The sequence below is a fragment of the Bos indicus x Bos taurus genome, chromosome 10, assembly GCF_003369695.1.
Source record: "Bos indicus x Bos taurus breed Angus x Brahman F1 hybrid chromosome 10, Bos_hybrid_MaternalHap_v2.0, whole genome shotgun sequence".
Lineage (NCBI taxonomy): Eukaryota > Metazoa > Chordata > Mammalia > Artiodactyla > Bovidae > Bos > Bos indicus x Bos taurus.
The window spans coordinates 2,259,275-2,274,338 of NC_040085.1; the positions used below are offsets into that span (position 1 = coordinate 2,259,275).

The following is a 15,064-nucleotide window of genomic DNA, read 5'->3' on the forward strand; positions in this document are numbered from 1 at the left end:
AAGGCTATGGTTTTTCCTGTGGTCATGTATGGATGTGAGAGTTGGACTGTGAAGGCTGAGAGCTGAAGAATTGATGGTTTTGAACTGTGGTGTTGGAGAAGACTCTTGAGAGTCCCTTGGACTGCAAGGAGATCCAACCAGTCCATTCTGAAGGAGATCAGCCCTGGGATTAACTGCAGTACTCTGGCCACCTCATGCGAAGAGTTGACTCATTGGAAAAGACTCTGATGCTGGGAGGGATTGGGGGCAAGAGGAGAAGGGGACGACAGAGGATGAGATGGCTGGATGGCATCACTGACTTGATGGATGTGAGTCTGAGTGAACTCCGGGAGTTGGTGATGGACAGGGAGGCCTGGCGTGCTGTGATTCATGGGGTTGCAAAGAGTCGGACACGACTGAGTGACTGAACTGAACTGAATTGAGGCATATCCTTTCTAGAAAAAACACTAATAATGATGAAAATGTACACTGTCTGCAAGTTAAAGAAAAGTTAGGGGTTTTTTTTTTCATCTTTTTTGTAATTATATAGTTTCATTCTCATTTAACTGTGAAAGACAGCTTATTGCTATCCTTAGAAAGATAGTTTTTCAGACCTTCTTGATAAAACATGTCAAAGGAATGGTTATAATACTTCCAACACAGCCCAGGGACATCAGAAGGATTACTGAAGGAGGAGCTGGGGATTACGGGTCTAGCTCTGCAACTGCTTTGATCAGGGGAGTTGCTGCCCTCATCTGTTGAATGGGTGATGGTGGGTCACCCCCAGAGTCCCTTCCTGCCCTGAAAACTCCTGAGAGTCATAGTCCCCCTGTCATTGCCTCTAGGACACCCCCCAGGTCACCTGCAGTCTGGCTGCTACCCCTCTGCAATCTCTTACACCAGACCCCCCGCACTTATTCTCTGGACCCTGCCCTGGGTTATCCATTACTTCATCAATCTGGCTTGGGTTGAAAGATGATTTAAACTTTGCAATTCCAAAAAATGTAGGTAGAAATACAGGGAGGCCCAGCCTGACAGTCTGAGGTTTTCATTGTTACATTTGAAAAGCCATACCCCAATGGCACAGCAGATGAAAAATCGGCCTGCAATGCAGGAGACACAAGAGACGTGGGTTCAGTCCCAGGGTCAGGAAGATCCCTTGGAGGAAGGCATGGCAACCCACTTCAGTGTTCTTGCCTGGAGAATCCCCATGGATAGAGGAGCCTGGCGGGGTACAGTCCATGGGGTCACAAAGAGTCGGACACGACTGAGCACACAGCACACACAAGTAGCCTTCACTTTGCACAGTTTCAGTATACACAGACTAGGTTGTGTATGCCTGGTCACAAAGATTGCAGTCACGTTGGTGTTTGAACTGTGATAATTGCATGAAGTTGCTACAAACTTTTCTGATAGTTCTTCAGTCCACAAGTCATTACAGAAATTACAAACATGCAGCGTGATCAGAGACAGATGTGCAGCCTGGACGGTGCCAATCTCGAGGCTTGTTTCACAGTCTCTGTTAAAGCAAAGTGTGCCCCTTTATTTCTCTGTGATAACCTACCTGACATTACGCAAAAGCTGATGATTGAAAGAGGAAGTTAGCTGCCCAAAATGAAAGCATAGTAAAGAAGTGGAAGGTGATAATGCTAGACGTGAATGGCAGTGTAAATGGAGTTAGAGGAGAAAGCTGGCTGGCAGGAGAAAGCTCACTCCTGCCAGTGAGATATTCCAGGGTGTAGCCAGGGGAAGTTAGTCTCAACGCAAGTTCATTGAGCTAAGTGAAGGAAGTGGTTGTGACGAAAAGGATGAAATATCACAGATGAAGTGATGCCAGCAGAAAACTGCACATTAATTAAAGGAACTCTGGGGACATTTCATGACATTGAAAGTACAGAGGATAAAATGTTGGAAGTTTATCCAAACTTAGGAGTTTATAATTCACCAAGGCATAAAGAGGCTCACATAATTTATACAGCTGGAGGAAAGCAAGCACTGTTCAAACTACTCAGTAAGCTGAAAAAAAACTTCAGAGTCTCAGTTTCTAATGTTTCAAAGAAAGTGCACTGAATAAGTGTTAATTTTACATTTTTCATTTCCCTGTACATTTATAACCAATAATAAAGGTTTTGTATGTTTTGACAAAGTTTCTAAATGTCATAGAAAGTAGCTGTGACCGTTCTTCATTCAGTTTGCTTCGCATGGCCATTTGTATGATCTGGCGCTACCGTGCAGAGTGGGCGCTGCCTGTGTATGTGTTCCGATCCTGGACAAACCCAAGTTGGCCAAGACCTGCTCCAGAGGAAGATGTTTCCTCCTTGTCCCAGGCTTCACCACAGGGCTGCTTTCAGTCTTCTTCTCTTTTGCTGTGTTTGCAACAGCACAGTGAGGTTGGTGTAACAAAACTGCTTCCTTCTTCCCGTTCTGCTGCGCGGGGATTCCTTCCCTGGATGCCGTGCCCATGCTCTGTCTTTGGCCACCGGCTAGTACTGCATCCCTCATGCTTATCTGCTTACCTGAACGTGTCCCCGGCTTGGTCCTGGGGGCAGACACTGGACTCTAGTTGTCTCTGTCAGCTTCTGACTCCCAGTTCTTATATCTTAGGCGATAGATCAACAAAAGTATTCTTCAAAGGAACGTTCCACATACTATTTAGAGTAGGTGAGAGTGAGTTAACTTTTACTCTATAAATAAAAAGCAATATGCTTTTTTTTATTTTCATTTTTTGGCCACACTTTGCAGCATGTGGGATCTTAGCTTCCTGGTCAGGGAGCCCTCTGCATTGGAAGGTGGAGGATCACCAGGGAAGTCCCAAGTTCGGCTATATGCTTTCATTAATTATTTTGTAAAAATCATTTTATTCATAAAAATCATTTAATAATCATCCCTTTAAAAATCACTTTAAGGGATTTGCCTCAATGAATGGTCGGTAAACATTTCCACATTGACATGTTTAACAAGAAACTAAATACTGATACATAAAATGATAAGTTTGAAGAGGGACTATATCACATAAGGTTTTTTAGGGGTTGCATTCTTTGGTTTGGAGTAACAGTTGCCTTTCACAAAATAGTAAATGAATAAGAAATGTATTAGTGTATTTTTTCCCCCAGAATCCAAGGAAGAGTTGAAAGCCATGGTTTAGAAAGGGTGGCAGTGAGCCATTTCTGAGTATTTTGACAGAAGGAACTTGCGGTTTTTCCTTCAATCTCTTTATATTAATGGCCCATGGGTCCTAATTCTCAGCCTCTGTGTCTCTCTGTTCAAATTTCAAATTCCCCAAAACAACATTATTAGCCCAGCTGTGGCCTAGGAGATAGGGGCAGAGAGTATAACTTTGGCTATGCCGTCTTCCTAGAGAAAATAGAATTTTCCAGATAGGCAGACTTTAACAACAATGTCACGGCTATAGTACTTTAAAATATATGTATATACATTTTAATTGCCATAGATTTTCATTTTGCTTAGGAATTGAATCATTGAAAAGTAATCTTTCTGAATTAATCTTTTATAAATGGAAAGAATTTTGAATAGTACCTAGAGAGAGTTTTCTAGTGAGTACTTTTATAAAAATTCTTGTTTCGGTATGTAGACTTTAATTTTTAATCAGGTAGAGTGAAGCCAACAGAGTAGGAGAGACTGTCATTGAAAGATAGTTTATTCCTCACAGTTCTGAGAGGAGGGGCAGGCCACGCAGGACCACAGAGGGAAGCACAGAGGCCGGTTGGAGGCAGGGAGTGTGAGGGCCAAAGTGTGGTCAGGAGCTGTGGTTATGCTCTCTGTGCGAAGCGGTGAGGCAGGGCTGGCAGGGTAGACAGGTGTGACTGGCTGAATCACTCAGGAGATGTGTTGGGCAGAAGGACCGTCCCTAGTTGCCTGGTACCCGGCCCTGGAGTGATTTAGGACAGGCGGATAGTGGTCCAGAGGGTTAGCGAGTGGTAGAGGTGGTAGGAGCCGACTCCGGATTGGTTTGCATATGGAAAATGCATTCCTAGGCAAGTCCTTGGCTTTCTCTAGGCATCTCTCCAGGGTCAGCAAGGCTCCAGACATCAAAGCATTAGAAATGCAGAAGTTAACCTGGCTAAGACTATGCACTCCCAATGCAGGGGGCTCAGGTTTGATCCCTGGTCAGGGAACTAGATCCTGCATGCCACAACTAAGAGTTCAGATGCTGCCACCTAAGATCCTGAGTGCCGCAACTAAGACCCAACACAGCCAAATAAAATAAAAAAAATTTTAAGGCATGATTAATACAAGTCCCTACATGTTCAGTTGGTTGGTAAGTTTCCATGTGAAATCCAGCATAACTTCCCAAAGTGGCTACAAGGCATTACACAAGGGAGCCCTCTGCTGTGACCTCCACTTCCTGTCCCTGTCTTTTGGCCTCCCCGCTGTCACACTGGCTTCCTTGCAGTTCTTGAACGCATCAGCCATGCATCCCACTGAAGGGACCAGTGGATCTGTTCCCTCTTTGTGGGATGATTTATCTTTAGTGATCATTTTGACTTTTCCATTTTCTTTGGGCATCTGCTCATATGTCACTTCCTTGGTGGGGCTTACCCTAAGCACCCTACTTAATACTGCTCCCAGCAGCCTCTACTGTTTCACCTAACACTTACCACTTTCAGCATTCCATATCATTTGTTTATTTATTATGCCTGTTGTTTGAGGTCAAGAGGTCATATTTATTTTGTTAGCATACTCTAAGCAATTAAAAAATCATGTCTACACATAGTAGGTGCTCAATAATATTTGAATAATGACATTATTTTTCCAAAAGTGGAGCACTCCAGTCTTTTAAGGACACATAAGACATCAGAGATTAGTACCTGTATCAGTGGCCAGTATGGGAATACAGTTAGGCTCTTATTGCATAAGTCAAATGTTGTTGTTTAGTTGCTAAGTCATGTTCGACTCTCTTGCAACTCCGTAGACTATAGACTGTCAGTCTCCTCTGTCCATGAGATTTCCCAGGCAAGAATATTGGAGTGGGTAGCCATTTCCTTCTCTGGGGGATCTTCCTGACCCAGGGGTCAAACTCATGTCTCCTGCATTGCAGGTGGACTCTTTACCACTGAGCCACCAGGGAAGCATTAGTCAAATATTGAGGCATAAATGTAGAAAGGAAATATAAAGTGTTGAGATTCTTGCTTAGCAATCATTATTCAGCCAGACAGATGGGACAAGAGGTTCTGTCACCTTCCCTGACGTTTAGCCTTTGCATCTTGAGTTTCTCATGCTAATACCACAGCTACATCAAGTCAAAGGCCAGTGACTTTTTGTGCTAACCAATTTATTCTGCCTGATTTTTTTCACTGTAGCTCCATTGTTAACAGTTCCATTTGAAGGCTTTCTTTTCACTATCAAGATCCGGAAGGCTGCGTCCCTCACTTCTCTTGGAAGAGCTGCCTCCCACTTCTTTCCAGGAGTAGGTCTGTAGCGAAGGTTCTGGGGGATAGCCTGGCCTGAGGACTGACGGACCCTTGCCCACAGTGAGCCATGAAGAAGGGTGGCTGCCTCACGTGTTACTGGCATGTGATTTCAAGCCATGTGCTAAAAGAAAATATCAAAATCATGCTTAAAAATATGATTTCTCTTCTGGAATCACGGTATTTGAGAAAACAGGAAATGATTCAAGCAGTGTAGAACAACTGACATTTATGATGCATTCAGATGTTAAATGATAAAGGATTATTGGAGAGGCTTAGGTATAAAATGGTATTGTGGTTTTCTCTTTTTAGAAAAGAGTTTTTTTTCTTTAATAGATACATACAGGTGAAATATGTGGGATTTGCTGTAAAGTAATACAAGAGTTGGAAAGTGGGTAGGGAAAGCATTGAGGTCACATTGGCCAGGAGTGGCTTACTGCTGAAACTGGGTGATGGGTCCATGAGAGTCATTATCCTGTTATTTTCGTTATTCTGTTTATTTTCAGTTTTCAGTTAGTGAAGGATTTTTTAAAATGTAGTGGTAATTATTGACCAATTTCTCTTCTTTCTGATTTTAAGTGGAATACATTCACCCTTTCATCATGAAGATTGGTATTGACTATGGGCTTAAAGGACCAGAAACTTCCCTTCTGTTCGTAATTGTTTAAATGAGAACTGAATGGTGAAGAATGTTAAATGCTTATCATTATCCTGAGATTATTAATATATGTACTTCTTATTCGGTCTGTTGCATGATGTAGTCTTACTCCAGTTGACAGTAAAAGCCCTCTTTTATTTTACAGAAACCCTGTGCTCAGTCATCCAGTCACTCAGGTACCAAGTGCTGCCCGGCAGGGTCACAGCAGGAGCAAGTCAGACAGGTCTTCCCTGCCCCGAACTCCATTCTAGTGGGGAAGAGAGACCATAAACAAACAAATGAACAAGCTCAGGTGCTGGTGTGGCCATCTCTGGCATTGTGGCCCCCAGGGGATCTGGGTTCCAGAGCCCAGGGAATGATGAGGGCACGTGGGTGGTGGTAAGCACTGCCGTCTTCTTTCCAGGGAGTGGGGCTGTACTTTCCTGTGAAGAAAAAGAGGCCTGCTTCCTCACCTTAGCTCCAGTAGCTTCACATTTCATGATTGTTCTTTGCAGATTCAGCAAGTGCTGGGTGTTGCAGTTAGTTTTTGAGGATGTTTTGAGTTCCATCCTTTTTGCGTCTGGATAAAGATTTCAGTGCTAAGTTCGGAGAGGCAGCCTCTAGGTACCTCAGGCAAACCCCAACTGCCCTGACCCCAAATACGTGAGCATGTGAACCACAGGCTAACCTATGTTGATGAGCCTGTTACCATTTTACTGATCAGTCCATTTGAAGACAGAGCCACTTAGGAAATTATAAATGGGTAGCAACCTCCAACGGTGGTGCAGCTTGTCTTCTGTGCTCACTCAGACCTCCCAGCTCGCTTACATCGCACTGTTTTTAGCACATCTGATATTGGAGAAGCTGTAGGCTGAAGGTGCCCTGCCTTGTTCAGAGACACCCGGGAAGCAGGGGACCAGCTGGGATTTGAACCCAGGGGGCTTCTCTCCAGAGGCTGCATCCTCCACCAGTATCATGTAGGTCTGCTTCCAATCGTCTCTAAGGATGATGACTTCTGTCAAGATCCTCTTTTCTGTGTGTTTCAGGTTTTGCTCATCTTTGCAAAGGAAGATAGTCAGAGTGATGGATTCTGGTGGGCCTGTGACAGAGCCGGTTACAGCTGCAATATTGCTCGGACTCCAGAGTCAGCCCTGGAATGCTTTCTAGATAAACATCATGAGATTATTGTAATCGATCACAGACAGACTCGAAACTTCGATGCAGAAGCAGTGTGCAGGTACCGTAGTTATGTTAATATATTAGCAAATGTCCACTTAACAGCTTAAAATGAAATTCACGTATACATGTCTTTAGTTCCAGCCCAAATGTCTCTAAAATATGTGTTGATGTTTCTAAGCAGTATATATAGATTTCTACGATGAAAGCTATAGCTCCTCCTATGGCCTTTTCTATTTTTCCACATTTGCCTTCCAAAGAATTTAGAGGTGTGAGCTGGGCTCCTCTGAAAACTTTAGGGCATTTTTTCCCCTTGAGTATTGTTCATGTTGCACTTAAAAAAAAAATGAGATTCACACAGTTCTTATTACACAGATATGGTTTGGATTTAAACCAGATATTTTAATCCTAATTATTCTGTCCCAAAATGAACATCAGAAATGTGTGAAATAGACCATTTCTGCCTGCCTGGCAACAGATGGATAGATTTTACAGCAGTTGGGGAGGAAAGGCAGCCACTTTTCAGCAGCAGAAGAATCTCCCAAGGATCCAAAGCCCCTGCTTGTTTACAGAAATGCTTGCACTCTGGGGAGGAAACGCTTGTCTGTTCATAAATAAATGCAGTCATCAGAGTTAGCTCTGGATGAACCCATCCATTTGGCACAAGTGGAATGCTTTGAAGCTCAATGGGAAGAGGTCACTAATTAAATGTGGGACCAGGACAGACTCCAGTTACAAACAGAATGGAAATTGTCTTGACTATTAGCAAGCGAAATGAAAGGCAGGGAAATGGCTTCTTAGACCTGTTGGTACCCTGACAAGAAATGAGTGCATTTAAGAGAAGCTTCTCCTCATAGGCATCACCTTGCTGTTCTTTGACCATTTTCAGTTTCCCAAAGAAGAAACTTTCTTAAGGAACCTATTTTAAAATGTCTTATAGGTCTCAAATAATCCTATCTTCCTGCATAGAAACATTTGCCTGTTTAACTATATAATAAAGTATATCACAAAATATTTCGTATTTTTAGTATTAAGGGAAGAAAGAGTTGTTCAGCCATGTCCAACTCTTTGTGACCCCATGGACTTTAGCTTGGCAGGCTCCTCAGTCCATGGAATTCTCCAGGCAAGAATACTGGAGTGGGTTGCCATTCTCTTCCGCAGGGAATCTTCCTGATTCAGGGATCAAAGTCGGGTTTCCTGCATTGCAGGCAGACTCTCTCTGCTGTCTGAGTTACCAGGAAAGCCACCAGGGAAGTAATAAGAAATAGATATGTACATATGTGGATATATATGTATGTTGTGTGTATAAAATGATTGTCAGGCTAGAATTGAGTCTCTTATAGCTAAATATATCTGTATTTTCTTGATCTCCACTTACAGTTACATGATTTTTTTAGTAGAAATAGCACAATCCTTTATACATATATAGAATGATATAAGACAGGCTTCAGCTATAAAAAGAAGAAATGAATAGGAAGAATTCTTTTAATTCAGGCAAAGGCACAATTTAGTAGATAAACTTTATAATCTTCCTTGAATATACAGGAAGGTGGTTTTGTTTCCTGTTGAGGGAATTTTTTATCTTAGCTGCTCAGAAAAACACTGAAGCATCTGTGCAGTTCGAAAGCCAGGTTACGTCTCTGCTGGTGCGTTTCCAGTTACTGGTCAACTTGATGGAGAGATTCCTGAATGCTGGATTGTGAGCACGTCTGCCCTAAAATGAGAGGAGACGCATTCCCAGCAGATGTGCATTATTCATTGTCGTCGGCGGTCCAGGACCCCTGGCTTTTGAGCTGGGCTGGACCTTAGTGTGCTTCTTTGGACCTCAGCCTCACCAGTCCCCGGACCCCCCTTAGTCCTCTCAAGCAGAAAGAGGTCCAAGTCCCTTTGGCCACACCTGTTCCTTCTTTGGAGGAATGAGAGAGAAGAGATCAGTGGCAGGAAGGGACCCAAAACACAGACACCAGTCTCAAAAGAAGCTGAGTGAGCTCCAGCTAGTTATAACATGTTTCCTCTTGCCTAAGCCCCACCCCTTAGAATGCAGCCCAACAGACACCCAGACACCTTGAGGGGGTGGAAGAGGCTGAAGGAAAGTGAGGCATGCGCAGCAGCTCCCTGGAGATGAGCACACACCTCTGAGATGCTGTCCATTGTTTTCATTAGGTGCTCCTGGTATTTCTGCTGAGAATTCAGTAGAAGGCTCCTAAGTAGGAGATAGTGTAGTTTAATGTGACCAGTCCGTGGTAGGGACAGGAGCTTCCCAGGTGGCGCTCGTGGTAAAGAACCTGCCTGCCAGTGCAGGAGATGGAAGAGATGTGGTTTTGATGCCTGGGTCAAGAAGATCCCCTGGAGGAGGGCATGGCAATCCACTCCAGTATTCTTGCCAGAAGAATTCCATGGACAGAGGAGCCATAGGAAGTAATCTGCTGTCCACAGTGAGTTCAGGCCTCTCTTCAAAGGAGCTTATTCAAATACCATTTATCCACAAGGAGACCTGTACTTCCCAGAAAGACAGCAGCTGGCCATCGTCTTGAGCCTTCTCCTCACATGGAGTGAGGTCTCAAGGAACAGACCATGGGAAGGTACATTTTTAGAGGAAGGTGAGGACATTTAGTCACGAGGGTGAAGCAGTATGAGCTGGCTGTCCCTGGGGGAGCACTGGTGCACACACATTAAAATGGAGAGGAGCAGAAATGCCCGGAGCTGGAAAGAAACGAATATAAGCTGCTTCACAGATTCCTCAGGAGCAGCCTTGAGCTTTCACTTCTCAGAGCGGATGGTTCCCTTGTGAGGGATCTCGGAATACGGAGAGGCCAGACCATGGAGATGGATCGAAACAGACATGCTTATTTGTATGAAGGTTCCAATATGTGGCCCTTTCTTAAGAATTCATTGACTCATGACCCCTGACCAGGGGTCTAAACCAGAATCTAAACTGTAGCATAGCACAGTTTCCAGGAAGATTCTTGGACTTCAGAATTCTTCTGTATTTTAACCCTGTTAAATTCCTACTACTATTACTACTACTACTAAGTCACTTCAGTCATGTCCGACTCTGTGCGACCCCATGGACAGAAGCCCACCAGGCTCCCCCATCCCTGGGATTCTCTAGGCAAGAACACTGGAGTGGGTTGCCATTTCCTTCTCCAATGCATGAAAGTGAAAAGTGAAAGGGAAGTCGCTCAGTCGTGTCCGACTCTTAGCGACCCCATGGACTGCAGCCTACCAAGCTCCTCTGCCCATGGGATTTTCCAGGCAAGAGTACTGGAGTGGGGTGCCATTGCCTTCTCCGTTAAATGACAGACAGGTGGTCATGGTACGACAGACATCATTATAGTAACAGTTACTGCATTGATCGTTTCTCAGCCCTACTTGATGACTCAGCTGTTTAAAGTATTTGAACAAAAATAACAGTACAACCAAAAAACTGGAGTGGTCCTTTGTACAGTTTTTAAAAGACCTTCGCCTGCACCTGTGTATCCAGCTGCCTTCTTTTAAGATCAACTTTCTGAACTATCTATTATTTTAAAAGAAAAACAGGTCCAACTTAATTAGCTCCTCAAGTACAAACTGATAACTAGAGAATTGTCGGACTGCCAGTTTTCTTGCAGAGTGGAATTTCAATCAGAAAACATGGAATTTAAGTGGAATTTGCCAGTTTTTGAAGTGGAACATTGGCAGATCTGACCTACTGGAGAATTGCCCGGGAATTTCTTTTAGATGTGTTGGGTGGGGGGGGGGGGGGTGTGTGTTTTTTTTTGTTTGGTTTTTTGGGTTTGTTTTTTTTTTAGTAAAACAAAGATTGTCCTGATCCATAAGAGCATCTTCCTTTGTTGTCTTCCACATGTTTTCAGACTCCTTCTTTACAGGGACGTTTGATTTCCTTCCGTTTTCCCTTTGAAGAAGTCCCACAGTCAGTCAGTCATCAGAACGAGGCCACATCGCCTGGTCTGACATGGCGCTTTCTTGTTTCAGGTCAATCCGGGCTACGAACCCCTCGGAGCACGCAGTGATCCTTGCCGTGGTCTCACAAGCGTAAGCTCACCCCCAGCCCCCCGCTGGGAGCCCCGCTGTTCCTCCTGAAACCTTCTCTGACGTAACACATTCTCAGAGCTAGCAAAGCCACGGGGGAGGTCTTTGGCCTAACACCAGCAACCTTCGATCTCACTTGGGATTTTCCTTGTTTTGCAAGTTTCTAGAAATATGTAGGCCTTTCTCTTTATCCTCTCTAATTTCTGTTAGCACCTCAGGAAAAGAATGGTTACTCACTGTATGCCAGAAATGAGTGGAAAATCTCAGGAGGAGGAGGTCTGAACAGAATGTTGTTCCAGCTTACCTTTTTTCTTTGAAGAAAAGAGATAGGGAAATGCTTGTTTTTTCACTTAAGAAAAAATAAATTATACCATGAGAACTGGCACCAAAGCCACTGCCAGAAAAGGAATGTGCAATCTCTGTTAGGACCGTTATGTGGCTAGAAGCAGGACGAAAGGATAGATGCCAGTGCTGGAAGGGAAAAAGAGGGCTTGAGCTGTAGGTCGGAGACTGTGGGATGAGAAACCCCTGTGCTGCGTGTAGAACATGGCCCGCACTTAGAATGAGAGGCCAGGAAGGAGAAAAGCTGCGTGTACAGCCGGCACGATGAGACCCTTTGCCCATCCCAAAATGTGTTGTAGCCACTTAATGGCCATCACTAGCTTTGGAGAGCATAAGACCTTAATTTGAGCCCAGGACTGACTGGACTTGGCCCCGTTCTGAGAGTTGGCACAGATTCTGCCCCGGAGGAGCTAACAGACCAGCAGCTCAGAGTGTCAGTCTCCCTCAGACGGGCCCTACCCAGGGGGAGATTTAAAATATCCACTCTGAGGCCATATTGGGACAGTAAGAAATTCTGGCTTCCAAGTCTTGCCCTATCCAAAGACTCCTCCTGACCTGCGACTCCTTGAGTGTCTTGTTAGGAGCTGTGTCTCTTCACTTTGACACCTACCACAGGGTCTGAGGCAAGGAACGTCAAGAAACTGTCCCACTGGCCTCAGCATCTTGTGATGACAGGATCTCGAGGGAAAGAGCGAGGGGACTAGCCTTCTTCAGCCTCTTTGCTTATATTTTATCTTCTGGGGACTGAGAACTCTTAACAGGGTCTTAGAGCCTTGACATGGGTACCAGACCACACAGCATCTGCCCAAGCATGGCTGATTCCATGGGCCCAAAAACAAAATATTCGTTTTTTTCCTGCTCATATAGCAAAAATGTGTGCTTGTCCTTGACAAGTGGTGGTTTGTTGTGTCTCGTTATGAGTTTTCACTTTTTTCCCTGTTTTTTGAAAATATTTCATTTATAGAGGAAGTTCATAATGCTTCCCAGGTGGCGGGTAGTGGTAAAGAACTCGCCTGCCAATGCAGGAGACATAAGAAATGCGGGTTCAATCCCTGGGTCAGGAAGATTCCCCTGGAGGAGGAAATGGCAACCGACTACAGTATTCTTGGCTGGGATAGCCCATGGACAGAGGAGCCTGGCAGGTTATAGTCCATGGGGTCACAGAGAGTCATGCACGACTGAGGTGACTCGGCACGCACAGTAATAAAATTAATGCTGCTTGTACCATCCGGCTTATGAAGTAGGACATGATTCATACCTCTGGAGCCCGTTTTGTGCCCCTACTTATTTATTGACCAGAGAGGGTAGAACCTTGAGTTCCTGAAGAGGGAGGGAGAAGAGCTTTTCCCTGTCATGTGGGATTCAGCCACAGGTGATGAGGCAGATATGCCCTGGGATTTCTGGGCAGGCAGAGCTGTCTGCTTCTCCGGCCAATCCCTAGTGTCCTATTTTTCATCCCCTTTTCTACGGCACGTGCTGCATGTCTCTTGCGGGCTGTCTTGGGGACACCATCTCTTATAAAGATGACAGCAGAGCTTCAGCACGACTTCACGATCAGCTGACCCCATCCCCACCTTGTACTTAAACTGCAGCTCTGAGACCTGGAGGCAGGCTCAGTGCAGGAAGCCACCCCGTGAAATGAGAGCCAGTGAGTTTTGTCTCCTTCCCTCTAACTTGGCTCTCCTGATGGTTCTCCTCTCCTGTTGGCTCTGGGGCGCTGCGGCCTCTGATGCCAGTTGTCCTCCTGAGAGTTGGACCCAGCTAGGTCTAGGGGTGGGCGTCGTGCTTCCAGACTGTCTGGGGGTGTCAAAGGGCACAGTGCTCTGCAGGGTGAGCGTTGCACATACATCGTCCCTCGATGCGCTGCTCCTGTACACTTGCTCCAACTCTGAGGGAGCCTCTCGTGCATACCTGTGCCACCATTCTCACCCACACTGCTGGAGTTCCCTCTACTGTCTCTGCTCTTTTTGCATCCAGAGGCGGATGTGTGAGTCTGGCTTCCTGTAAGACAGGTGCCCGCTGCAGGTGTGTGCTGGCCAGTAAGCTACTCTTGGAGCCAGCTCCCTGCTTCCTCCTCGCTGTCTCAACATTTCAGTGTGAAGAGCCCTGGTTGTATCTGTTGAGTGATCACGTTTTCTGCTCTGTGGCAGATCCGGCAACTATGAAGAGGCCTCTGTGCTCCCTCTTCTGCACGCGGGCTTCAACAGGGTACGTAAAGGATGACCTGGCACCTCCCACAGGTGCAGCTGTGTGTCTTGTCACAGACATTCAGCCCCAGGACTGGGAGGGAAAGCTGTTCTCGTGGGGGGTGACAAGCGTCTGCTGGCCAGGCTTTTTCCCTTGTTCTCTCATAACTTCATTTATCGTAGCAACAGATATGTAATAGCTAAAAATCCGTCTTACTATATCAGGTCAAAATTCCATAGTCCTAAAGTAATCCCTCTTAAACCAGTTAGCATATGTGTATGTGATTATCAGTAGTCCCTAGATCGGCGCACAGGGTTCCATGGTCTTCAGGGCCCAGCCAGAGCTAACACCCCAGACACAGGCCCCTGATTCCAACAGCATCTGAGAAACTCCTAGTTGAAACCATACTTGTCAGCAAAGAAGAATTCTGAGTGATGGCTCCATGAGTAACCCTGATATTCAATTTTAAGATGAAGACTGCTTACTCAAGGAAACTTAACAAGCTCCAGAGGCTTACCAGTAGCTCAGGGGAGGGGCAGTCTGAAGGTTTGATTGGAGGTGAGGCCTTGTGCATGCAAATGGAAAGCCCCATGATGGAATCAGTTTGAGAGAGAAGAAAAAGGGGTGGAGAAAGAGCATCAAAATATGGCTGCTTAAAGGGAATATATTTCACAAGATTAAGGTATTACAGATCCTTACAGAGAAATTGTGGAGGACCTCACTTTCTACACAACTTGATTTTTTTTTTAATAACAAACATCTATTTCTTCTATTAGAAAATAAAAAATTACCCTTTGGAAAAAAAACAGAGATCCACAGCTGACTTAGGCAGCTTGAGGGCTGCTGCTTTAAACCAAAAACAACAGCAAAGAAAAATTCTGTGACAACTACATGAATAACACTGAAGCTCAACTAGAAGATTAAGATTGATTAAGGAGACTTACCACCAAACTAGATAACTGGGTTTACCTGGTGTCTCGGAATCCCGTGATTGGGGTAATCTGAACGATGCATCCTTTTCCTGCAAAAATAGGAGACCGCCAGAGCCTTGTGAATTATGAGAAGTCCTTTGGGTGCTTTAAGCAATGGGTATTTCACTCTCCTAGGTTCAGAAAGAGAATCCCTCTTTTGTTGTCAGTCCCAGAGAAGCAGAAATTGCCTGTGGGATGCCTTTCTTTTGGGCTTCAGTGTGCTTCCGTGGGGGAGTAACAGTGGTACGTAAAACATTGAAGGGGGTGCCACGGTTCACACGTGACAGGGTCGCGCGGTTCTGGGCAGCCCC

The 15,064-nt window shown here is 45.1% G+C and overlaps 1 protein-coding gene across 4 annotated transcripts in view; it reads left to right on the forward strand.

Moving 5' to 3' along the window:
• PDE8B (phosphodiesterase 8B) overlaps positions 1-15,064 on the forward strand; it is a 260,561-nt gene that overhangs the window by 154,700 nt on the left and 90,797 nt on the right. For all 4 annotated transcript variants that reach the window (XM_027552923.1, XM_027552922.1, XM_027552920.1 and 1 more), the window contains exons 3-5: positions 7,092-7,282; positions 11,197-11,256; positions 13,746-13,803. In XM_027552923.1, coding sequence (XP_027408724.1) covers positions 7,092-7,282; positions 11,197-11,256; positions 13,746-13,803 — 309 coding nt within the window. The remainder of the gene's footprint in view (positions 1-7,091; positions 7,283-11,196; positions 11,257-13,745; positions 13,804-15,064) is intronic.